This window comes from Neoarius graeffei, chromosome 3, assembly GCF_027579695.1.
Source record: "Neoarius graeffei isolate fNeoGra1 chromosome 3, fNeoGra1.pri, whole genome shotgun sequence".
Lineage (NCBI taxonomy): Eukaryota > Metazoa > Chordata > Actinopteri > Siluriformes > Ariidae > Neoarius > Neoarius graeffei.
The window spans coordinates 65,045,211-65,070,574 of NC_083571.1; the positions used below are offsets into that span (position 1 = coordinate 65,045,211).

The 25,364-nt window shown below is 43.3% G+C and overlaps 1 protein-coding gene across 1 annotated transcript in view; it reads left to right on the forward strand.

The window, feature by feature from the left end:
• Window positions 1-16,091: 16,091 nt before the first annotated feature.
• LOC132883473 (inactive phospholipase D5) overlaps window positions 16,092-25,364 on the forward strand; it is an 83,973-nt gene continuing 74,700 nt past the window's right edge. Inside the window, exon 1 of the mRNA XM_060917143.1 lies at window positions 16,092-16,243. Coding sequence (XP_060773126.1) covers window positions 16,238-16,243 — 6 coding nt within the window. The 5' untranslated portion in view covers window positions 16,092-16,237. The remainder of the gene's footprint in view (window positions 16,244-25,364) is intronic.

Below are 25,364 nucleotides of genomic sequence, written 5' to 3' on the forward strand. Positions count from 1 at the left end.
TGTGTGTGTGTATATATATATATATATATATATATATATATATATATATATGTATATATATATATATATATATATATATATATATATATATATATATATATATATATAATATGTGTCAAAAAACCAGAAGGGGGGATGTTTTTTTTTTAAATCATGAAACGTCACAAAATTAAGGTAACAATAGGCTAACAGCTCAATAACATCCGATGATATCAAATGAATAACACTAAATGAAAACGAACACTAAGCCAGAGATAGTAAATTCATCTTCCTATCTCTCTGACTAAATACACGAACACTAACAAACAAAGTTCGCATTGCTTGTCGCGTTGCTGTGATGTTTCTCTCCCTCCGGATTAAATGGACAGTGACTTGAAAATCACTAAAATACATGAATACTAAATGAACAGTTTGCTCTGATGGCGCAGTTCACATTGTGCGCAGCTTTCCGATTTAAACTGTTTTTTTCTCATCCTTATACTTCCTGTTTCATGGACTGTAACGGATTTGCTTATTTAGTAATTTTAATACAGAATTTACTTTGAAATTATAATCAGACACTCCAACGCCCCCCCCTAAAAAAAAAAATCGGCCGTGAAAAAGGCGGCATCCGCCAAAAGGCGCGCTGTTTGCATCCCTGCAGATACATTGATACATTGTAGATAATAACAATATCTTTGCGTTCTATGAGAACGCAAAGATATTGTTATTATCTACAATGTATCTATTTGCTGGGGACGTTCGTGAACATCAAAGCTGCCACTTCGGGTCATTTTGAAAGTTAGTGCAATGTAGACCATAGAAAACTGTGTCACAACATGCCTGTCATGTCAGTTTTTTTTGGTTTGTTTGTTTTATTGACGGGGTTGTCCCCGAGGATTTTTTTTTCAGCAGAGATAAAAACCAGAGGGGGGGATGATCCCCCCCCCAGCAAATCGCACCCAGTATATTTTATATATATATATTATATATATATATATATATATATATATATATATATATATATATATATATATATATATAAATTTGTGTGTATATATATATAATGTTATTTACCAGCTGGGAGGTCTGTATCGTGAAATACCGTGACCAAGGTCTTGAAAGTACTGAGCGAGGCCCTCTGGGCCGAGGTCATTATTCAAGGCTGAGGTCACGATATTTCACCATACGGACCGACCTTAAGCTGGTAAATAATATATTTATTTTTTTTCTTTACCAAATTCTAACAGAAAACGAGAGCACCCGAAAGGGAAAACCGAGCCGAGCCGCCATTTTGAATCCTCATTCACGGGTGTAATGCAAATTGCTTCCTCCTCGGTATACAAATGCACTTCCATGGCAGGAAAAAAACTACATTTTGCCACCTATGTAGTCCCCTATTTATACAAAATTGAGTCATTCAGTATTCAGCCATGTTTTTGCTCGGCATTAGCAACAGTTACAGGTTTTAGCTTTCTCCTGAAATGTTTTCTTTTATTTCTTCTTCCTCAGGGTAGTAAAACTCGCTTTCGCTGTGAACACTGTCATTATTGTTATCCATGCTGTAAAATTAATTATATTTTCCTGAGAAATACTGGCAAAAATTTAAAAGATTTTTGATAATCTTATAAATAAATCTTATTAAAAAAAGATAAACGTTGACAAAAAATGCTACTATGTTGTTTGTTGTTGTGAACAAGCGAGTTGCCAGAGGTCCATAACTGGGGTCCGTAACTGGGGTCCGTATCGTAGGATACGGACCCGCTCGCCAGCCAATCAGAGCGCAGGATTTGATGGAAACCAGACCGCGAAAAAAGTAATGGTGAATAATAACCGAGACGAAGTCACCGATATTCACTGAGCCTGAGACGGATAACTGTTTTAGTGCAAATACACAGGTGATTATTTAAAAAAAAAAAACACACACATTAAAAATAATTTATTTCAAACTTCAAAAGCAAATGTAATAATAGCACAATGTAATAATGTAATAATGACTTGTCACTTAACTATGCCGAGTCACATAAAATACTTTGTTTTGAAAGAGATAAAATAAATCACAATTCCACCTCACTTTTTTCATTTTTTTATTGAATAGTTTTAGACCAAACTTTGTAGCATCTTTAGTGCTTTTAGGAACAGCATTTTCTTTCATAATTTGTAATTCTTCCTCACTTACGGTGACGAAGCAATTGGCCGCCATTTTGCCAAGTCGCTCGAGGTGATTATCGAGAAATAGTCTGAATCTCTCAACCAATCAGAGCACACGATTTTCTATAATCACCTCCTTAATTATAATTTTGCATTATTATAGTTATTGCAGCAGCGTTGCTGCATTATGAAAGCATTACAACCATGTTGATAGTTATCACAGCAGTGTTACTGCATTATTACTCCAGAATTACTGTACTTATTACTGCATTATTACTACAGTAGTATTACATTTATTATTGCATAATTACTGTTCAGAATTGTGGTGCCAGGTCTTAATTATTTTGACCTTTAGAAGTAGTGAACAGGCACCCTTGTCAGACATAGTGGCTCCCAACTCGTTAGTTGTCAGGGCATGTTACAACATGCCAACTTCAGACACCCTGGCGCCACTGTCCATCACACGCCAACTTCAGACACCCTGGCGCCACTGTCCATCACACTGTGCTGCGTGGACTATATAAGATGCGCACAAACATCGAGGAAAACACGGCACACAACAGACGGGGACTCCATGCAACACCTGCTTCTCATCAGTGAACATTTGGATCCGTTTCTCTCTTTCTCCCTCGGTTTCATTTCTTTCGTGCTTTCTATCTTTCTATCGCGGACGTGTCAGGATCCAACGTCCATCATTTGTGCCGTGTGAGCATTCCGTGCGTCCTTGAATGTAAGTTGTTTATTGTTGCGTAGCTACTGTGTTATGTGTGTACTCGTTATCTGTAACTGTTACATGTAGCGGTAAGGCTAGCGAGTATTTCTTCTCCTTTTCTCTCATCCTGTGTCTGTCTATTTTCTTACGTGTTTGTTCTGTTCTGTTCAGTAGCCATGTAATGATAGCGCTTGTTTTCTCGTCCACGGTTTGTTACGGGAGCACATTTCATTATTAGCCATTGCCGTGTTGGGAGTGTAGTGGTGGTATGTACAGTTCATAACCGCGCCACATATTCTAACCTTCTATGCGCAACACAGCGCGGGGCAGCGCTTAAAGGAGCCACGCTCCCCTTCATTCAGCCGACACACTCTGTGTCTTCATGCGGGTGTGACTCGCTGTAAGCAGTTGCACCACGCACCTTGGTAATGATAGCTGCTGTAGGCAGCTATCCTCATCCGCCATGTACGTTGTACACATTGTACATATTGTGTACATATCGTGTAGATAGTCAGTATCTAGTGTGTTGTGTTATTTATTATGGGGTGTAAATAGCATTCATTGGGCTTTACATTGTTTTACTTATATAGTATTCATTTGTGTGTTTTACATTTGTATTACATTGTATATAGTTATTATTCATTTGCGTTAATATATATTTAATGCGATGTGTATTTGTATTTATATCATTGTCATTATTTACATTATTGCTTGTGTGTATATTATTGCTCATGTCTTGTTGTATTTGTATTTTATTCTGTTTTCTAGTAAAACCACGGTTTACACGGTTTCTCGTGAGTGGACATCCATTAATTCCTGTTCTAACCGGACAGCCTGTGTAGCTTGCTGTATACCCGATCCAGTGTCCCCCTTATACAGTCCTTTACCCTGTCCATCACCGGACACCCATTTTTATATGGTCCTTCGAGCCGGATACAGCATTCTACACAGTCAGGATGTCCACTCATGATGGCAGTGCCCGTCCTCGCCGTGAGCACCACCACCCCAGGCACCTGGATGACTACATGGTGACCCAGGCTCAGCGACGGCTGCCACAGGACGGCGCACACACCCAGGATGATTCTTCCCACGTGGGAGACAGCAGGCCCCGGGAGCCATCACACACTCCCCCTGCTGGGCAGACTCCCCTGGACACGTCAGCAGCTATCCTCCTCGCCCTTCAGCAGATACGGGAGGACAATTGGCAGCTGCAGCGGGATGTGCAGTACCTGTTGCAACAACAACACTATGCATCACCTCCACGCACACCAGCGAGGGACATCCAGGTTCCAGCCGTCACGCCTGGAACCCACCCAGCAGTCCTATCATCACCACTGCAGCATGACAGAACATACAGCCCTGCTGACTCAACCAGTGGACATCGCCGCGCCCCGGTGGCAGAGCAGTCATCACCTCTACCTCGGCCACACATCGCAGGAGCTGAGGCAGCGACGTCCACACCGCCACACGGAGGAGCTCCCCATCTGCCAACACCACAGACGGCAGAGCTGACAGAGCACCTGAGGAGCATGCATCTGCCACGGGGTCACTCATTCACGTCATCCTCACCCTCTCCTGCCACCCCACAGTACTCAGCGCCATTCAGCCCACGGCGCCCTTCGTCTGCTCAAAGACAGCGGACGTCATCACCGGTGTCGGCCGGTCAGAGGGCAGTGGCACCAGATCATCACAGGCTGTCACCTGTCCCACAGCGACTGACATCTCTTCCCCCTCAGGAGCTGACCTACCGTGGGCCCAAGATGAGAATCCCAGCGTTCACCGAGGACGACCCACGGCAGTTCAACAGGATGCAGCTGGCGCTCGACAACGTCCTACCACCCGACGCGACAGAGCGCTTCAAATATCAGATCCTGCTGGACCACCTGAAGCTAGAGGATGCTGTCCTGGTAGCGGATGCTTACTGCCACAGTAGCTACCCCTACAGTGATACGATGGCAGCCCTCACGAAGCTCTTTGGGCAGCCCCGCAAACTGGCACTCAGGCAGATCAACCAGGTCTTGGCTGAGCCCCCTGTCAGGAGCGGTGACCAGAGAGGCTTCAGGAACTTCGCCCTGAAGGTGCAGTCCTTGGTGGGGATGCTGGATAAGATGGGGACCCAGGAACAGCTTGAGCTATGGTGTGGTTCGCATGTGTCTCGGTTGCTGCCCAAGCTGCCTCACGAGCTGCGTACTGCCTTCAGGCGGTACATCGACCCAGACCGTGTGCCTGTCCCCACACTCCTGGACTTCGCCGCATGGTTACAGTACGAGGTTGGTGTGCAGCTGGACGAGACCAACGACCCGCCAAAGGCAACAGCGAACCAGGCAGAGTGGCAGCGGAGCACCAGAGGCAAGCAGCCGGCAGCCACACGCTCCACCACGGTCCTGCTGGTAGACCCCCCAACCAAGTCAACTCAGCAGCCATCAAAGTCAGCTCCACGCACACCCGCCAAGGTGGAGCCTCCAAAGAAGTACTGCCCCTTCTGCAACAGCACGGAGCACTACTTCAACCAGTGCACTGCGTTCAAGAGTATGTCACTGGAACCAAGGCTCCAGTGGATCAAGACCGGGAAGAAGTGCTGGAGGTGTGGACGCGACCATCAAGCAGCTCAGTGCTACCTCAAGGCACGGTGCCCGAAGTGCAATCGCCTGCACCTCGAGGTACTGCATGAGGTGAATGCACAAAGCAGGCCGGAGACTGCGACACTGTCTTCACCCAGCCAGCCATCCACCTACTACCTCGACCCAGCACGGAGAGGTAGTTGTGTGCTGCTGAAGATGGTGAAGGTCCTCCTTCATCACGGGGGCAAGAAGATGGAGACCTACGCCATCCTCGATGACGGGTCAGAGCGCACCATGCTCCTCCCCCAAGCAGCGCAGCAGCTTGGCCTCAAAGGACAGAGTGAGAATCTGGCCCTCCGCACCATCCGTCATGACATCAGAACGGTGCCGGGGAGGTCAGTGTCCTTCTCTGTGTCATCCCTCAGTCAACCGCAGCAGCGGTACAAGATACAGCGGGCTTTCACATCACCCGAACTGGGACTGTCCCCTCATTCACACCCAGTTGAGGCCCTCCAAAGGACCTACCGCCACCTCAGAGGGCTGCCTCTTCACTCCGTTACTCAGGCCCGTCCGCTGCTCCTCATTGGGTCTGACTACCCAGACCTTCTCATCCCCATCGAGCCTGTGCACATAGGCCCACTAGGTGGACCCATTGCCCTGAAGACACGCCTTGGGTGGACACTTCAAGGCCCCGCCAAGGCTGTCAAGCGTCGGTCTTCCACCCCAGCGTGCCTGTTCATCAGTGCACCGTCACCATCAGTGGAGCTGCTGCAGGATGCCACCGAGCTGCAGAAGTCCCAGTTCTGCGGCCACATCACCGTGACCTCTGACCCTGCGTTGCCTGATGCAGGGAACTTCAGTCAATATCCAGAGCTGCTGGAGGCCACAGTCAGAGCGCGTCACGGGGCGGCCACACCCGCCATCACAGCTGAGGACTACAGGCAAGCGGAGATGGCACTCCTCAGGAAGGCACAGAGTGACTCCTTCCCCGAAGACCTCACCCTGCTCTCAGCGGGGAAGCCAGTCTCCACTGACAGCAGGATCCTCACATCGTCCCCGGAGTACGACGCTGAGACACAGCTGATCCGGGTCAGAGGTCGTCTGCGCAGGTGTGACACGGTTGAGGAGGAGACTCTACACCCCATCCTGCTTGACCCTCAGCACCCCATCACACAGCTCATCATCCGAGACTTCGACAGCCACCTGGCGCACCCAGGACCAGAGCGAGTGTTTGCTGAGCTGCGCCGGCGGTACTGGATCGTGCGTGGGAGAGCGGCTGTCAAGAAACATCAGCACAGCTGTCCAGAGTGTCAGAAGTGGCGAGGCACACCAGTGATCCCCAGAATGGCTGACTTGCCACCATCAAGTCTGCGCTTGCACAAGCCAGCCTTCTATTCCACTGGAATGGATTGTTTCGGGCCGTACCTCATCAAGATCGGCCGACGCACTGAGAAACGGTGGGGCATCGTTTTCAAGTGCCTGACAATCCATGCAGTGCATCTAGACCTCCTCACCAGCATGGACACTGATGCTTTCTTGATGGCCCTGCGGCGCTTTATCGCACGCCGAGGGAAACCACATGAGCTGCTCTCCGACCAAGGCACCAATTTCAGAGGGGGTCAGTCTGAACTGCAGGAGACGTTCAAAGCCCTCAGCCCAGAGCTACAGTCCCACTTAGCCAGTCAACAGATTGACTTCAAGTTCAATCCTCCACATGCTCCGCACTTCGGTGGTTCCTGGGAACGGGAGATCCGTTCCATCAAAGCTGCCCTACACACTACACTCGATGCACAGACAGTCACTGAGGAGGTGTTGAGGACAGTGCTGATCGAGGTGGAAAGCATCATCAACTCCAAGCCCTTGGGTTACACCTCATCAGACATCGCAGATCCAGATCCCATCACTCCAAACATGCTGCTGATGGGGCGGCACGACCCCTCCATACCACAAGTGGTCTACACCGACTCCGACATCCTGAGCAGGCGCAGGTGGAGACAGTGCCAGGCCCTTGCGGACCAATTCTGGGCTAAGTTCATCAGGAACTACCTGCCCTCTCTTCAAACCCGCTCCAAGTGGCAACGAGACCGGGAGGACCTCATCGTTGACAGCATCGTGATGATTGTCGACCCTCAACTCCCACGTGCCCTGTGGCCTGTGGGCAAGGTCACTGCTGTCATCCCTGGAGCAGATGGCAGGGTACGTACTGCACAGGTGCAGGTCAAGGACCGAACCTACACACGCCCAGTCTCACGCCTGGTGAGACTCCCTTCACTCCCTCAGGACACCTCTGCCTGACATCATGGACACAACTTTGTTCCACAAAGTTGGGGGCGGCTGTTCAGAATTGCGGTGCCAGGTCTTAATTATTTTGACCTTTAGAAGTAGTGAACAGGCACCCTTGTCAGACATAGTGGCTCCCAACTCGTTAGTTGTCAGGGCATGTTACAACATGCCAACTTCAGACACCCTGGCGCCACTGTCCATCACACGCCAACTTCAGACACCCTGGCGCCACTGTCCATCACACTGTGCTGCGTGGACTATATAAGATGCGCACAAACATCGAGGAAAACACGGCACACAACAGACGGGGACTCCATGCAACACCTGCTTCTCATCAGTGAACATTTGGATCCGTTTCTCTCTTTCTCCCTCGGTTTCATTTCTTTCGTGCTTTCTATCTTTCTATCGCGGACGTGTCAGGATCCAACGTCCATCATTTGTGCCGTGTGAGCATTCCGTGCGTCCTTGAATGTAAGTTGTTTATTGTTGCGTAGCTACTGTGTTATGTGTGTACTCGTTATCTGTAACTGTTACATGTAGCGGTAAGGCTAGCGAGTATTTCTTCTCCTTTTCTCTCATCCTGTGTCTGTCTATTTTCTTACGTGTTTGTTCTGTTCTGTTCAGTAGCCATGTAATGATAGCGCTTGTTTTCTCGTCCACGGTTTGTTACGGGAGCACATTTCATTATTAGCCATTGCCGTGTTGGGAGTGTAGTGGTGGTATGTACAGTTCATAACCGCGCCACATATTCTAACCTTCTATGCGCAACACAGCGCGGGGCAGCGCTTAAAGGAGCCACGCTCCCCTTCATTCAGCCGACACACTCTGTGTCTTCATGCGGGTGTGACTCGCTGTAAGCAGTTGCACCACGCACCTTGGTAATGATAGCTGCTGTAGGCAGCTATCCTCATCCGCCATGTACGTTGTACACATTGTACATATTGTGTACATATCGTGTAGATAGTCAGTATCTAGTGTGTTGTGTTATTTATTATGGGGTGTAAATAGCATTCATTGGGCTTTACATTGTTTTACTTATATAGTATTCATTTGTGTGTTTTACATTTGTATTACATTGTATATAGTTATTATTCATTTGCGTTAATATATATTTAATGCGATGTGTATTTGTATTTATATCATTGTCATTATTTACATTATTGCTTGTGTGTATATTATTGCTCATGTCTTGTTGTATTTGTATTTTATTCTGTTTTCTAGTAAAACCACGGTTTACACGGTTTCTCGTGAGTGGACATCCATTAATTCCTGTTCTAACCGGACAGCCTGTGTAGCTTGCTGTATACCCGATCCAGTGTCCCCCTTATACAGTCCTTTACCCTGTCCATCACCGGACACCCATTTTTATAATTACTGTTATTTATTACAATTTGCAAAGATTCCTACTATTGGCATTTTACAAACCTCTCTCTCTCTCCCCCACACCAAGATTTCTTTCTTCCCCCTTCCTTCTTGACACACTCTCTCTTTTTCCATCTCCCTATTATATTTTCACACACACACTCTCTCTCTCTCTCTCTCTCTCTCTCTCTCTCTCTCTCTCTCTCTCTCACTCCTTCCATCTCTCCGTCATGCTCTCTTTCTCTCCCGCTTATTGCTTTATATTTCTCCTTTTCTCATTTCACTTTCCCTTTTTCAGTCCAGACATTTCACATTTTCTCTCACCCTCCCTTTTGCTCCCTCTCTGTACAGTCCTCTTGCTGGTGTGTGTGTGTGTGTGTGTGTGTGTGTGTGTGAGAGAGAGAGAGAGACAGACAGACAGACAGACAGAAAACATGGCATTGAAATTCACTGGTAGGTCAGGCAAACAGATGCTGCATGTCAGGGTGAGCGTGTGCATTTGTGTGACTGGAAGAACACACACACACACACACACACTGACTGCAAGATGAAAAAGGAACTCCCAGTTTATTTCAGAAACTCTTTTGGTGTGATTAATTGGTTGCAGATTGTTTATAGTGGAGTGTGTGTGTCTTGTGGTTCCAGGATTTAAACAGCTCTCTGAACAGAGAGAGAGAGAGAGATCTCAGTGTAGCAGCAAGAGGAAAAATGGGTAAAGGAAATCTGACAGCTGATTTGAGACACAGCGTCTCAGCTGAACTAATTAGTTTGAGATTATGCTACTGAAACGAGAATGCACATCTGTACACATCTGCTGTGTTCAGAGATACAGAGCACTCTGAAACTACATGTTTTTCTCCTCATCATCATACAGCAGCATGTTTAATTCATAAAGACTAAATGTTGCCTGTTGGTTATTTATTAGTTTATGGTAATGAGTTTACATTTTAGAATCTAAACTTAGCTGCAAGTGTGTGTGTGTGTGTGTGTGTGTGTGTGTGTGTGTGTGTGTATAGTGGGGTTTATATTAAAGGACAAATTTGCAAAAAAAAAAAACTCATTTCATTTTGAAATGTAGTCATTCAGCCAAGACGTGATTAGCACCTTGTATTTGCGCACAATGCTAATGTCGCGAACACGACATGGAAGTCTAATCTAAATTCTTTCGTCTAAATTAATTCCTCAGAGTCTCACATGGTTCTTCAGTCACGTCACACAGATGTACTGATGTGTTTAAGGACACAAGGCAACTCTTTCCTGTCGTCTCTAAACATGAGTAAGTGTTTCACCGTGTAGCTGAAAGTTTCAGGGCGGCCATTTTCTGCAACCTGAATGTGCAGATATTTTCCCGTGTCATTTAATGCAAATTTAGGATGTCACTCTGACATCTGGGCTCCTAACTGGTGAATTGAGGTATTTCACCTGACGTCACAGGGTCACGTGACGCCCCGGTGTCCGCCATTTTGAAGGTCAAGCTAGCTAATGTCAACAACATAGTAGCTAGTATGTTACTGTAGCAATGTTTACGTTCAGTCATTTGGATGACTGTTAAAACCTTTCAGTCTCAAGTTTTTCCTTTACTGTATTTACTAGTTTACTGTAATTATGATCCAGCAGCTATTTACACCGGATCCAGTGTAAATAGCTGCCGGAGCGCGCTCCGGCTTGCTCCCCCTCAAATTAAGCAGCGCGCTCCGGCTTGCTCCCCCTCAAATTAAGCAGCGCGCTCCGGCTTGCTCCCCCTCAAATTAAGCAGCGCGCTCCGGCTTGCTCCCGGAGTGCTCCAACCGAGGTTCCGGAGCACGCTCCGGCTTGCTCCCCCTCAAATTAAGCAGCACGCTCCGGCTTGCTCCCGGAGTGCTCCGGCCGAGGTTCCGGAGCGCGCTCCGGCTTTCTCCCCCTCAAATTAAGCAGCGCGCTCTGGCTTGCTCCCGGAGTGCTCCAGCCGAGGTTCCAGAGCGCGCTCCGGCTTTCTCCCCCTCAAATTAAGCAGCGCGCTCCGGCTTGCTCCCGGAGTGCTCCGGCTGAGGTTCCGGAGCGCGCTCCGGCTTTCTCCCCCTCAAATTAAGCAGCGTGCTCCGGGAGCAAGCCGGAGCGCGCTGCTTAATTTGAGGGGGAGCAAGCCGGAGCGCGCTCCGGCAGCTATTTACACTGGATCCGGTGTAAATAGCTGCCGGATCATAATTACAGTAAACTAGTAAATACAGTAAAGGAAAAACTTGAGACTGAAAGGTTTTAACAGTCATCCAAATGACTGAACGTAAACATTGCTACAGTAACATACTAGCTACTATGTTGTTGACATTAGCTAGTGCTAACAGCTAGCTGCTAGTACACTGCTACAACACAGACACCGACCCTAATAATACAGTTCTTGGTCATTGCCTGGTAACAGCAAATTTATAACAGGCCATGTCTCAACAGACTAAGAAGTTATTTCAATGACATTTAATAACATTTTGTTTATCCTGAGGACCGAAAGTAAATGAAAATGTGAACAAACCTTAGGTGTAATAAGATGGCGACCACCGGCTCCAGGGACGACCCGCTGATGTAGGCATGTTACCCAGCCTGACACAAAATATTTGAAGGCATCCAAACTCTTATACGCTTTCAGATCAATACCTGTGTATGGCGATGGGTTTTTAACGACATAGGTATACAGATCATGTGGGCCGAAGTCAGGTAAAGACGAGGGCTTCGTGTACTTCCGTACGTCAGTGAACAATCCTGGTGGAAGCAGGTAAACGTCATTCTCTAAGCCTGCTAACCTCAATTTTTGCAAATACCTCTCCCTCTGCTCGCCCTGTAAATGCCCTACATCGCTGGATAGTGAAGGTGTTTTCTGCATCTCGCTCCTTTTTCTTTTATGTTTTTCGTTTGTCGCCTTCCTCGCATTCAAACTGATTTGAGCTGTGACGTCCAAAATGGCAGCCTAACGATGCATCACATGACTTGGTCACGTGGGTGAAAAACCTCAATAGTCACACTAGTTAGGTGTTACAGCATGTGTGTAGGCTCCGCCCTTTTACTCCACCCACTAAGTGTGTAGATATTGACTCTCCTGCCTATTTTACAAAATAATTCATCTAATAATTTAAAGATTCTGGTGTTGAAGTAAATGTGAAGATGTAACCACACACGAGATCGACTTCCTCCCCAATCACTCCGCCCCTCCAAGGCCACGCCTCCTGAAATCTGAATCCAATCATTTGAACTAATATGAAGAAAACGGGCCGCAGGCAAACAAGGTCATTTCTCTTTTTAAAATAATACATGAAAAAATTTGTCACCGATAATCACCGATATTTCCAGCAATTTGTTTAATTTTCATTCACACAGTCAAGATTTCAGCTAATTAAATGTGTGATGCATTAATGAAATGCCAGATTTTGTCTTTATTTGTCCCTAATATTAAAACTGTTTATTTCAAGTGTAAAGACTTGGCCATTTTCAGTATAAAAATCTAACCTAAATCCAACAATTATCAACCTTTTGCAGAATTTATTTGTAATATTGTTTGAGAAGTAAATCAGAATCAGGAGAAGAATGAAAGTCTCAAGAATGGAACGAGGTTGGTTTCTTGTTATAAGAATTAAAAGCAGTCATTCAGGACCAGCGGCACGGTGGTGTAGTGGTTAGCACTGTCCCCTCATAGCAAGAAGGTTCTGGGTTCGAGCCCAGCAGCCAATGAGGGCCTTTCTGTGTGGAGTGTGCATGTTCTCCCTGTCAGACATGCAGCTTGTGAACAGGCAAGGCAGGCAACTGCTTGGGGCCCCCCGAGAGTTGGGGCCCAAGGGCTTATTTATTTTGTTTTTTATTGTTTTTATTGTTCTTTGCCAATGTATTTTCACATTTGGAATTTAAAAAACTTTGGTTTCATACATTTTTCGTTGGTGTCAGATTATTTATAACATATTGGTGATGAACACTGGTCAGAAGGGCCCCCTGGAAATTTTTGCTTGGGGCCACAACAGACTCTAGAATCGCCTCTGCGCCCCGTGTCCACGTGGGTTTCCTCCGGGTGCTCCAGTTCCCCCCACAGTCCAAAGACATGCAGGTTTGGCTAATTGGTGACTCTAAATTGACCGTAGGTGTGAATGTGAGTGTGAATGGTTGTTTGTCTCTGTGTGTCAGCCCTGCGATAACCTGGCGACTTGTCCAGGGTGTACCCCGCCTCTCGCCCGTAGTCAGCTGGGATAGGCTCCAGCTTGCCCACGACCCTGTAGGACAGGATAAGCGGCTACAGATAATGGATGGATGGGCATTCAGGACCTCCGGCCCACCAGGGGGTACCATGATTTTTAAACTAGCTCTGAAAAAAATATCATTTAAAGCAAAGGTTTTTGTATCAGGCAGTCATCCCCTTGTGGTGAGAAAAGAATAGAAATGTAAATTTACATAACTAACGTAAAGTCAGATCATTACGAAAAAGGTGTTTGTGAAAAAAGAAGCAGCTCGTAAGAAATTAATGCGAATTAACTAGAATTAATCACATTTTCCACTTTCTTGCCATTCAGTCTGATGTAACTGTGATGGAAAAAGTTACTAGTCAGCTCATCTCTAGTGTAAGAAATGTTGGGTGAAGATGTGTTAATTTTCTAGCTGCTTGATATGACAACATTAAATTGTTGATTTTTCTTTTTAACCTATTGATGCACAACCTGAGTCAAAAGTGAGTTTTTATTTAAGCTGGGTTTGCTTAGCTTGTGCATCAAATTTTTTCAGTGCTAAGGCATCAACCATTGACTGCTCTCTTCAGAACTACAGCAACTCAGACGATCACAACGAACAAAGAAATGACTTTCACCAGGCAGCGTAAATGAAGGGAATATTCTGGGGAGTCGTCAATGCCGATTTATATTTATTTTTATAAATATAGCTTTGTAAAGCGATTCAATGTGAAATCTTTTCTCAGGAAGCCTTCAACTGCGAACACTGGTGCATATTTAAGAACAATGTAACTCTTATTACGTTTAACTGCAGGTAAAGTGAATATTTTGCAGATTTATCTATAAGCTTTGTTGTGATGATCTTGTGTTAAAACGAAAGAAGTGCTGATTGTGAGGTGAGAGGGAAATGGTGTACATTTGTAAAATTACATGTCATAAAAGCGACAAATCCAAATAATTCGCTCGGACATGTCGTGTGACATTTCTTCACTTCCCCACTCACAGCTTTCGTTCCTCCAGGTGATTTGTTTGGAAGAATCGCCGTGGTTTTTGTCTTATCCTGTCATACTGTGTATATGATCTCTCGTTAGAGATGTTATGAAGAAAAGTAGTGTGGAAGAAATTTGCAGAGATCGTTGGTGCCTCTGGTGAGTGTATGTTACGAGTACCACTAGCTAGCATGCTTTTCAAATTAAATTTTTTTTAATTTTATTTCACACAATGATGACTGTGTTAATAATTTGTGCTTTACAAATTAGCTTAAGATGTCGCAAGTAAAATTTCTCAATGGTAGCATTTGCGAACACGGCAAAAACTATGAATGAAAAGTGATGTCACCTGTGAGTGTGTACAGGGTCAGGGAGGATGCGACCACCACAACACTTGTTCATTAGCGATCTTGGGTACATTAGCACATTAATTGTAGCTCACATTTAACTTGGTGTAATTTTGCAGTACGGCTTCCACCCTTGTTAATTTATATGATTCAGATGGAAAAAGTGCGGCCCTAAGACTAATCCCTGAGGAACACCTTGTGTTAAGATGAGGAAAAAAAGACCAAATTCTCTCTATTACAAATTTAAAAGTGGCAGCACGGTGGTGTAGTGGTTAGTGCTGTCGCCTCACAGCAAGAAGGTCCAGGTTCGAGCCCTGTGGCCAGCGAGGGCCTTTCTGTGTGGAGTTTGCATGTTCTCCCTGTGCCCGCGTGGGTTTCCTCCGGGTGCTCCGGTTTCCCCCACAGTCCAAAGACATGCAGGTTAGGTTAACTGGTGACTCTAAATTGAGCGTAGGTGTGAATGTGAGAGTGAATGGTTGTCTGTGTGTCAGCCCTGTGATGACCTGGCGACTTGTCCAGGGTGTACCCCGCCTTTCGCCCGTAGTCAGCTGGGATAGGCTTCAGCTTGCCTGTGACCCTGTAGAAGGATAAAGCGGCTAGAGCTAATGAGATGAGATGAGGGTCGTCTCACACCAAATACTGACTTTGTTTCATTTATTATGGCTTACTGCTGTTTAGAGGGTTTTTTTTTTCATGTTGAAACATTTCATTCCATTATTTTTAAGCCATTTTTGGTCAACAGCGTTTCTTTACATGTGCCTCAGACTTGTGCCCAGTCCTGTATGTATTTATCAGAATGGTTGCATTTGTGTGATTTTGGGTTTTCTTTTATTCATTTGCAGGCCACATCAATGATCTCATGTCACCGTGTGAGTCGATTAACCTGTCGGAGTTGAGCCTGGTTTGTGAGCCAGGTCTCCTGCTCAGAAGTATGAGATGGGTAGGGAGGGGCAGAGGGGGTGGGGCGGAGTTGGAGCATTTATTACCTCCGACTTTGTACAGGACTAATGTAGTTTGTAAAGTCAAAGAGAAACACACCAAAGATAATATTCAGCTCTGTCGTGTGTGGTTTTTTTTAATGAGTATAATATTTTGTATGTAATTAAATGTGTGAGTATAGTTATAACACCTTTCATGTTGCTATGATGCTTGTTATGCTCTTACATATAGGATGACAACATTCTGTTTTCTGTCGAGCTTACAGAACACTGGATATAATTTCACACAGTTTCATCATGATCGTGTCATGAGCTGGCAGCAAAATGATTCCAAGCAAACGAGCACATTACTGATTATTAATTACACTCAGATGATGTCATAAAGGTTCTCTGTGACTGTATTGGAGGGGTTTTGCCCAGGGCACCATACAGGCTGGAACTGCCACTGCTTTAAGGTGTGTGTGTGTGTGTGTGCTTGAAGGAGGGGCTATACTCAGGAACATGCAGGATCTATGTTGCCACATTGGACTACACACATTAGTAGGTGTGTCTTCTGAAGAACTGTAGAGTCTCGGTCCCTCTGGGGTGAAAGAGAGAGAGAGAGAGAGAGAATCATGTCAGGGTGTAGCAGCTCTCTGGTGAAAACTGTGTACTGTTTTTTGTTTGGACGTCTTCCAGTGCAGCGAGCAGCAGACAGAAAGTGTGTGTGAATAAGGAACAGAGCCTGACAACAACACGACATCATGAAGGTAAGGTGTGTGTGTGTGTGTGTGTGTGAGATGCAGACGCTCCTGCTTTCCCTGCTGAATTAAATGACTGCTGGTCTCATCCAGGCTCACATGTGACAGCAGCTCTTCATATCGGTCTTATCGCTTGGAGCTCTGTGATCAGGCTCATGGACAAAACATCATGTGATAGATGGTGTGTGTGTGTGTGTGTGTGTGTGTGTGTGTGTGTGATTACACACTCTCTCTTATTCACTAGTTGTCTGGGGTCTCTGTTTGTCTTCAGATAAAACTTGGGTCTCAGTGTCTCTAAATACCTTCTTTTATCTGGACATCTGGACAAACAGAAACAGCTCGACTTTTACGTGATGGAATGTTATTTTGTAAGAACTGAAACAACTGAAACGTGTGTGACATTTTGTTAAAAACATTTTGTGTATTTAAAAAAAGCAACATGGATTTATTATTATTATTTAATTATGATCTTGGATCTTTTTTTAAATATAAAAGTCACGAAATGTGTTTACAAATACCTTATTTGCAAAGTCTAAAAATGGCCACATTTTTCATTTTTATTAAAATAAAAGATATTTTAAATATATTCTTTACACGTAATTTTTTTAACCATGTATGAAAATAGTTTAAAAAAAAAACTTTTTAAAATAAAAATAAGTATTTAATTTTTTTTCTTGTAACATATGAAAATGGCAAGATGTTAGTCCATTTTATTTAAATTGTAAATGGTAAAATATATTTATGAAATGCATTTTAAATATGTTCAGTGCAATTTTTTTTGCCATTTACAAAAATGTTCAACTTTTTGAACAAAAATACATTTAAATATTTACTTTTTCTTATGGAGGAAAATTATAATCTTTACAGATACCTTTTTATAGCCAATTTTTAAAAATAAAAATTAATTTTAAATTTATTCTACTAGAAATCTAGAATTTTTTTTTTTGCACTGTATGAAATGGCCAAATTTAATTTTAAAAAATACATTTAAATGCATTAATTACAAATAATTTCTTGTGCAGTATGAAACTGGCTTTATTTATTTAATTTAAAAAATTATAATATAGTCTCATAATGCTTATTTGTAGTGTATGAAAATGGGCAAACTTTTATCCTTAAAAATAAAATTGAAATTGATTTAAAATATAAATAATTTTTTGCAATTTGTGAAAAATGTCTAAATAGATTTTTTTTAATTTTATTTTAAAATATATATATATTTAAATGTATTCTTTACAGGTGTGCTTTTTTTAAATACATTTTTTAAAATGTATTATATAACCATTTATAATACATGTGAACACGTAAAATATATTATAAAAAGATGGGTATAATTTTTTTCCAACCCAATCAAAGAAAAAAAAAATCCAGCTCCTGTATGTGATGCATTTCATTTCATCACAAAGTCCAGTATAAACATGATACTATATTTAAGTACCAATTGTGGTATTTTTTTAATAATGTATCTTCTCTTTAATATCTTTTTTTAATTTAATATCTGATTTAACAACACTAACTACGACCAGCTACTAATTTCGATCTTCTCTCTTAAGCGTCTCGTAAGCCCTGTAATGCTTGCTATCTTCTTTACTAGCATGCTAACATGAATTAGCTTGATGTAACAAACACTTTTTTTAATAATTGAAAAATATTTATTAAAATTTTATCAAAAAAACCTCAATGACTCAAACCAAACAGCTGACCCCATGTGACCATTATCAAAGAAACATAATAAACCATGTAGCTAATTTTATTCACATCTATGGTGCTAATTTTCGCTCTGAATCTTGACATGTCCAGTCCATGTAGTGCTGAATCACTGTCCAGTCGGTCATACGGTCTCGATACAGGAGTTAACACAGTCATGTAGCCTGAAGCCTGTTATTTAAGCAGCTTCTTTAGTTTGCTGCTTCTGCTACATGCAGGATGTTGTCAGGATCGATGTCCCACGTAGCGAAAAGGAAAAAGTGCAATGTTCAAAATTTGTGTCCCATTTGTCCGAATCCAGTGGCTGTAAAGTGTCATGATCATCTAATGGAGTGATTTGTGAATCTGCAGACTTGGTATTCAGATGGGGGAAAGTACAGCACACAGGCACACAAGCATGAGGGAAAAAAATGGACAGATTGTTGATGTCCTGACAGCACAGCCTCATGGGTAGAGCGACAGCAATTCCATCCATCCATATCCAGCCATTCTCTCTCTCTCACACACATATTTCTGAACATGGATGTATGAGGAGTACAGTGAACCCTCAGGAGAATCAGTTTGTAACATTGCGCTTATATTTTACACAAGTTTGCTTCCTCAGCTATAAGGCTAGTGTTGCTAATGAAGAATAGCAAATTTATTATTATTATTATTATTGTGTTTAACTGTACATCTCTGCATGCCTTTAAATTACCCCTAGGGGACAAATAAAGTGTTTTGAATTTGAATTAGCATCATGTCGATGATACAGTCAGTGTCTCGCATCAAGTTCCTGATGTGGTTTCTGACACACAGTTATAGATTGAAATAGATTTCACAAACCAAACACCAATCAGAGCAGCCATTTAACTGAAATCTAATTCTTGTAAATTGTAGAACTGAGATGTTTATTATGTAAAGAATAACGTGTGCTTTATGAATAATGTATCACACTTTTTATCCCTTCATAGTTACATCCTGTATCATGTTACGATGATTATCTCACATGCGTTATAGCAGCAATAAACAGTCGTTCCCTTGTCATCCTTTACTTTTTCACTCTTAATGAGACAAAACAAAAATTCAGATTGTCATTTTACAAATAAATCACAAGAAAGTGTAAACGTCTCTGTCCTGAATTTGTCTGAAAACTTGGTTCCAGCTTTACTTCTGGAGACTCCTTCCATTAATGTTCCATAAATGTCTCCTAATAAAAAATAAAAAAAGCTTCATCATCCATCCATCCATCCATTATCTCTAGCTGCTTTATCCTGTTCTACAGGGTCGCAGGCAAGCTGGAGCCTATCCCAGCTGACTATGGGTGAAAGGCGGGGTACACCCTGGACAAGTCGCCAGGTCATCACAGGGCTGACACACAGACACAGACAACCATTCACACTCATATTCACACCTACGGTCAATTTAGAGCCACCAGTTAACCTAACCTGCATGTCTTTGGACTGTGGGGGAAACCAGAGCACCCGGAGGAAACCCACGCAGACACGGGGAGAACATGCAAACTCCGCACAGAAAGGCCCTCATCGGCAAGCTTCATCATATGAACAATATTTCTTTGTTTAACAAAGCTATTTTAAAATCACTTTAGTATTAATATTGGATGATGTAATGTGTCTGTTATACTGTATTTCACAAGAAATCATGTATATGAACATTTCCCTTGTCTGTATCTGAACTAAAGCAGATGAGCAGTGGGTTGTTTCCTGCCAAGCGCCTGGTGTTTTTCATAAAATACTGTATGTACTGCAGTTTCTTCCACAGCGAGCTGGACTGCGGTCATAGTCTCATGAGAGCTAAACAATATCAAACTCATCATGGTGCAGTGAGATTTATCCCTCACTTCATCTGGAAATAAAGAGAATGATGCAGTGGCGCTTTCATCTTTTTTTTTTAATCGGTGACCTGCTCATCTGTACACTCTGGATCTTTCAGATAAACTCATTGTAGGGAAGCCATGGACTAACGTTTAGCGAAACAGCTTTGGGACCAAAAGGTTACCAGTTCAATTCCCTGGACCAGCAGGAATGACTGAAGTGCCCTTGAGCAAGGCATCTAATCCCCAACTTCTCCCTGGGTGGTCTGGGTATGTTGTATGTTGCTCTGGATAAGAGCGTGTGCTAAATGGCCTTAATGTAATTTTTTAAAAATGAATTTTACTCATACTTAGGTCTGCCAACAAGTCATTTTTTTAACTTGCAAAGAAAGCTTTAAGTAAAAAAAAAAACCCAAAAAACCATTATTTTGTTTATAAAGAAGCAGGAACCATTAAAACACCATGTGTACAGCTTTAAATGCACAAATGATAATCTGGATATATTTTGTGGACTGTTGTGTGAAATGATGGCCTGACAGGCCAGATACAGGCTGAGCATCAAGTGAGCACCAAATCCCCCTTTTCAACCAACAGGGAATGGGTTCTTGAACCAGTTCCATTCAGAACTCTTTGAACCTTGGTGCCAGGTCACAAACCAGCCCACGCTTTCACCAGTTTTGAGCAGAACCGTTGTAATCAAGGATGCATCATGAACAGAGAGTGTGGCACAATTCACAAGGGGGGTAAACAGTAGTAGCAAGAGGACAGTGCAGGTTGATCACCTCCAAGTTTTTGTTATATCTGTATTGCAAATATTTGTTGTCAGCCCTTTTTTTTTTCTGAAGATGTCTCCTTTTCCATTGGTGCTCTCTGCTTCCTCTCCCAACTAATGACACACCCACTGATGTCACCACTGTTCGTGCTGGAAAAAACAGCTATATTTTGGTTCCAGCTGGGAGCCAACTGTTCAGGTTCCAAACTAGTTTATTTTTGGTGGAAATGCTCCGAATGGTTCAAAATTTGGCACATGAACAAGAACAGAACCTGTTCCCTGTTGGTCGAAAAGGAGTATAAGTGAACTGTAACTACAGTAACACGACACTTCAGTTCTGACAGTTTCATTCCTCCTGAAGCCCATCCTGCGTGAACATCAAGTCAACTTTCGGCAGCGTCAGCTCTTCTCATCAGTCCCCTTGGTGCATACTGGGACAGCTGCTTGTCAGAGCCGCTGAGTGGCAGAGCCAACATCCTGCAGCTGTAATTCTTCTGTGGGATCCGTCGTCTCATTTATCACCATCAGATCCAGATTAAACAAACACTGTGTTCATGAAATCAAAGGACACGACTACAGACTGTCATTAATAAACACATTAATGGTCTCTGAATGTTAATCTGCAGTGTTTAGTTTGCTACTTTATTGCAGGCAGGACTTCGATACTTGTCTCCTGATTTTTTCCCCCTCTGTGTGTCCATGTGATAGAGGTAGAAACGTCCTAGATTGCATATTCATTCACTTTCAAAATAGATATCTTCCACTATCTCGCTCGTGTGAAAGACAAAATCCTCTTCAGAGTCTTCAATTACATTAGCTTCCGCACATATGTTTGTGGGTGTTATTAATTTTGCATGTTTTTGCAATACACAAACCTTCGTGTTTGAAGGACCTTGAGGAAAAGTAAGAGTTGGAATATATCTGTATAATTACATGAGTAATGCTTCATTAGTAATTTTGATTAAACGTCATCTAGTAAAGTACAAGTACTGCATATATTTCATCATATACAGTGTCTTGCAAAAGTATTCCCCACCCCCACCCTCGGTGTTTGTTCTGTCACATTACAAGCTGGAATTAAAATGGATTTTTGGGGGGTTAGCACCATTTGATTTACACAACATGCCTACCACTTTAAAGGTACACATTGTTTTATTTTGACACAGACAATAATTAAGATGAAAAACAGAGATCTGGAGTGTGCATAAGTATTCATCCCCCAAAGTCAATACTTTGTAGAGCCACCTTTTGCTGCAATTACAGCTGCAAGTCTCTTGGGGTATGTCTCTATTAGCTTAGCACAGCTAGCCACTGGGATTTTTGCCCATTCCTCAAGGCAAAACTGCTCCAACTCCTTCAAGTTAGATGCATTGCGTTGATGTACAGCAATCTTCAAGTTATGCCACAGATTCTCAATTGGATTGAAGACTGGGCTTTGACTAGGCCATTCCAAGACATTTAAATGTTTCCCTTTATACCACTCCAGTGTAGCTTTAGCAGTATGTTTAGGGTCATTGTCCTGCTGGAATGTGAACCTTCATCCCAGTCTCAAACCTCTGGCTAACTCAAATAGGTTTTCCTCCAGAATTGCCCTGTATTTAGTGGCATCCATCTTTCCTTCAGTCCTGACCAGCTTTCCTGTCCCTGCAGATGAAAAACGTCCCCACAGCATGATGCTACCACCACCATGCTTCACTGTAGGAATGGTATTCTCAGGGTGTTGGATTTGCGCCACACATGGCATGTCCCATGATGGTCAAAAAGATCAATTTTAGTCTCATTTGACCAGAGAATCTTCTTCCATGTGTTTGGGGAGTCTGCCACATGTTGTTGGGCAAACTCCAAACGTGTTTTCCTCAGCAATGACACTTTCTGGCCACTCTTCCATAAAGCCCCATTCTGTGGTGTGCACAGCTTAGTGGTCTTATGGACAGATACTCCCATCTCCACTGTGGATCTTTGCAGCTCCTTCAGTGTCATTTTTGGTGTCTTTTTTGCATCTCTGATTAATGCCCTCCTTGCCTGGTCTGTGAGTTTTGGTAGGTGGCCTTCTCTTGTCAAGTTTGTAGTGGTGCCATATTCTTTCCATTTTGATATCTCATCTCATCTCATTTCTAGCCGCTTTATCCTGTTCTACAGGGTCGCAGGCAAGCTGGAGCCTATCCCAGCTGACTACGGGTGAAAGGCGGGGTACACCCTGGACAAGTCGCCAGGTCATCACAGGGCTGACACATAGACACAGACAACCATTCACACTCACACCTACGGTCAATTTAGAGTCACCAGTTAACCTAACCTGCATGTCTTTGGACTGTGGGGGAAACCAGAGCACCCGGAGGAAACCCACGCGGACACGGGGAGAACATGCAAACTCCGCACAGAAAGGCCCTCACCAGCCACGGGGCTCGAACCCGGACCTTCTTGCTGTGAGGCGACAGCGCTAACCACTACACCACCGTGCTGCCCCCATTTTGATATAATGGATTTAATGGCACTCCCTGCAATATTCAAAGTTTGGGATTTTTTTTATAACCCAACCCTGATCCACACTTCACAACTTTGTCTCTGACCTGTTTGGAGGCTCCTTGGTTTTCATGTTGCTTGCTTAGTAGTGTTGCAGAGTCAGGGGCCTTCCAAAACAGATTGATTTATACAGACATCATGTGACAGATCATGTGACACTTTGATTGCACACAAGTAGATCTTAATCAACTAATTATGTGACTTATGAAGTGAATTGGTTGGACCAGCGCTTACAGTGGGGCAAAAAAGTATTTAGTCAGCCACAAATTGTGCAAGTTCTCCCACTTAAAAAGATGAGAGAGGCCTATAATTTTCATCATAGGTACACTTCAACTATGAGAGACAGAATGGGGGGAAAGAATCCAGGAAATCACATTGTAGGATTTTTAATGAATTAATTGGTAAATTCCTCGGTAAAACAAGTATTTGGTCACCTACAAACAAGCAAGATTTCTGTCTCTCACAGACCTGTAACAACTTCTTTAAGAGGCTCCTCTGTCCTCCTCGTTACCTGTATTAATAGCACCTGTTTGAACTCATTATCAGTATAAAAGACACCTGTCCACAACCTCAAACAGTCACACTCCAAACTCCACTATGGCCAAGACCAAAGAGCTGTCAAAGGACACCAGAAACAAAACTGTAGACCTGCACCAGGCTGGGAAGACTGAATCTGCAATAGGTAAGCAGCTTGGTGTGAAGAAATCAACTGTGGGAGCAATTATTAGAAAATGGAAGACATACAAGACCACTGATAATCTCCCTTGATCTGGGGCTCCACGCAAGATCTCACCCCGTGGGGTCAAAATGATCACAAGAACGGTGAGCAAAAATCCCAGAAACACACGGGGGGACCTAGTGAATGACCTGCAGAGAGCTGGGACCAAAGTAACAAAGGCTACCATCAGTAACACACTACGCTGCCAGGGACTCAAATCCTGCAGTGCCAGACGTGTCCCCCTGCTGAAGCCAGTACATGTCCAGGCCCGTCTGAAGTTTGCTAGAGAGCATTTGGATGATCCAGAAGAGGATTGGGAGAATGTCATATGGTCAGATGAAACCAAAATAGAACTTTTTGGTAAAAACTCAACTTGTCATGTTTGGAGGAGAAAGAATGCTGAGTTGCATCCAAAGAACACCATACCTACTGTGAAGCATGGGGGTGGAAACATCATGCTTTGGGGCTGTTTTTCTGCAAAGGGACCAGGACGACTGATCCGTGTAAAGGAAAGAATGAATGGGGCCATATATCATGAGATTTTGAGTGAAAACCTCCTTCCATCAGCAAGGGCATTGAAGATTAAACATGACTGGATCTTTCAGCATGACAATGATCCCAAACACACCACCCGGGCAATGAAGGAGTGGCTTCGTAAGAAGCATTTCAAGGTCCTGGAGTGGCCTAGCCAGTCTCCAGATCTCAACCCCATAGAAAATCTTTGGAGGGAGTTGAAAGTCCATGTTGCCCAGCGACAGCCCCAAAACATCACTGCTCTAGAGGAGATCTGCATGGAGGAATGGGCCAAAATACCAACAACAGTGTGTGAAAACCTTGTGAAGACTTACAGAAAATGTTTGACCTCTGTCATTGCCAACAAAGGGTATATAACAAAGTATTGAGATGAACTTTTGTTATTGACCAAATACTTATTTTCCACCATAATCTGCAAATAAATTCTTTAAAAATCAGACAATGTGATTTTCTGGGTTTTTTTTCTCATTCTGTCTCTCATAGTTGAAGTGTACCTATGATGAAAATTACAGGCCTCACTCATCTTTTTAAGTGGGAGAACTTGCACAATTTGTGGCTGACTAAATACTTTTTTGCCCCACTGTATTTAGGGGTTTCATACAAAAGGGGGTGAATACTTATGCACACTCCAGATTTCTGTTTTTTCATCTTAATAATTGTGTCACAATAAAACAACAATTTGCACCTTTAAAGTGGTAGGCATGTTGCGTAAATCAAAATGGTGCTAACCCCCCAAAAATCCATTTTAATTCCAGCTTGTAATGCAACAAAACAGGACAAACACCAAGGGGGATGAATAATTTTACAAGGCACTGTATAGCAGATAGATGATAGTTATAATTTATAATCTCCTACCAGACATCTAAAGACACAAATTAATATTGCATATTAACTAAATACAAATATATTATTCAGAATGAATAGATAATGCGTTCTATGAGGTACGAATAGGAGGAGTACTCTTTGTGAAAGCTTTTTTTTTAAAGCTTGCTAGAGATCTGGTCAACAACAGCAAAAAAGGATTGCACAGGGGGCGTCGTGGCTCAGGTGGTTAAGGCGCCAT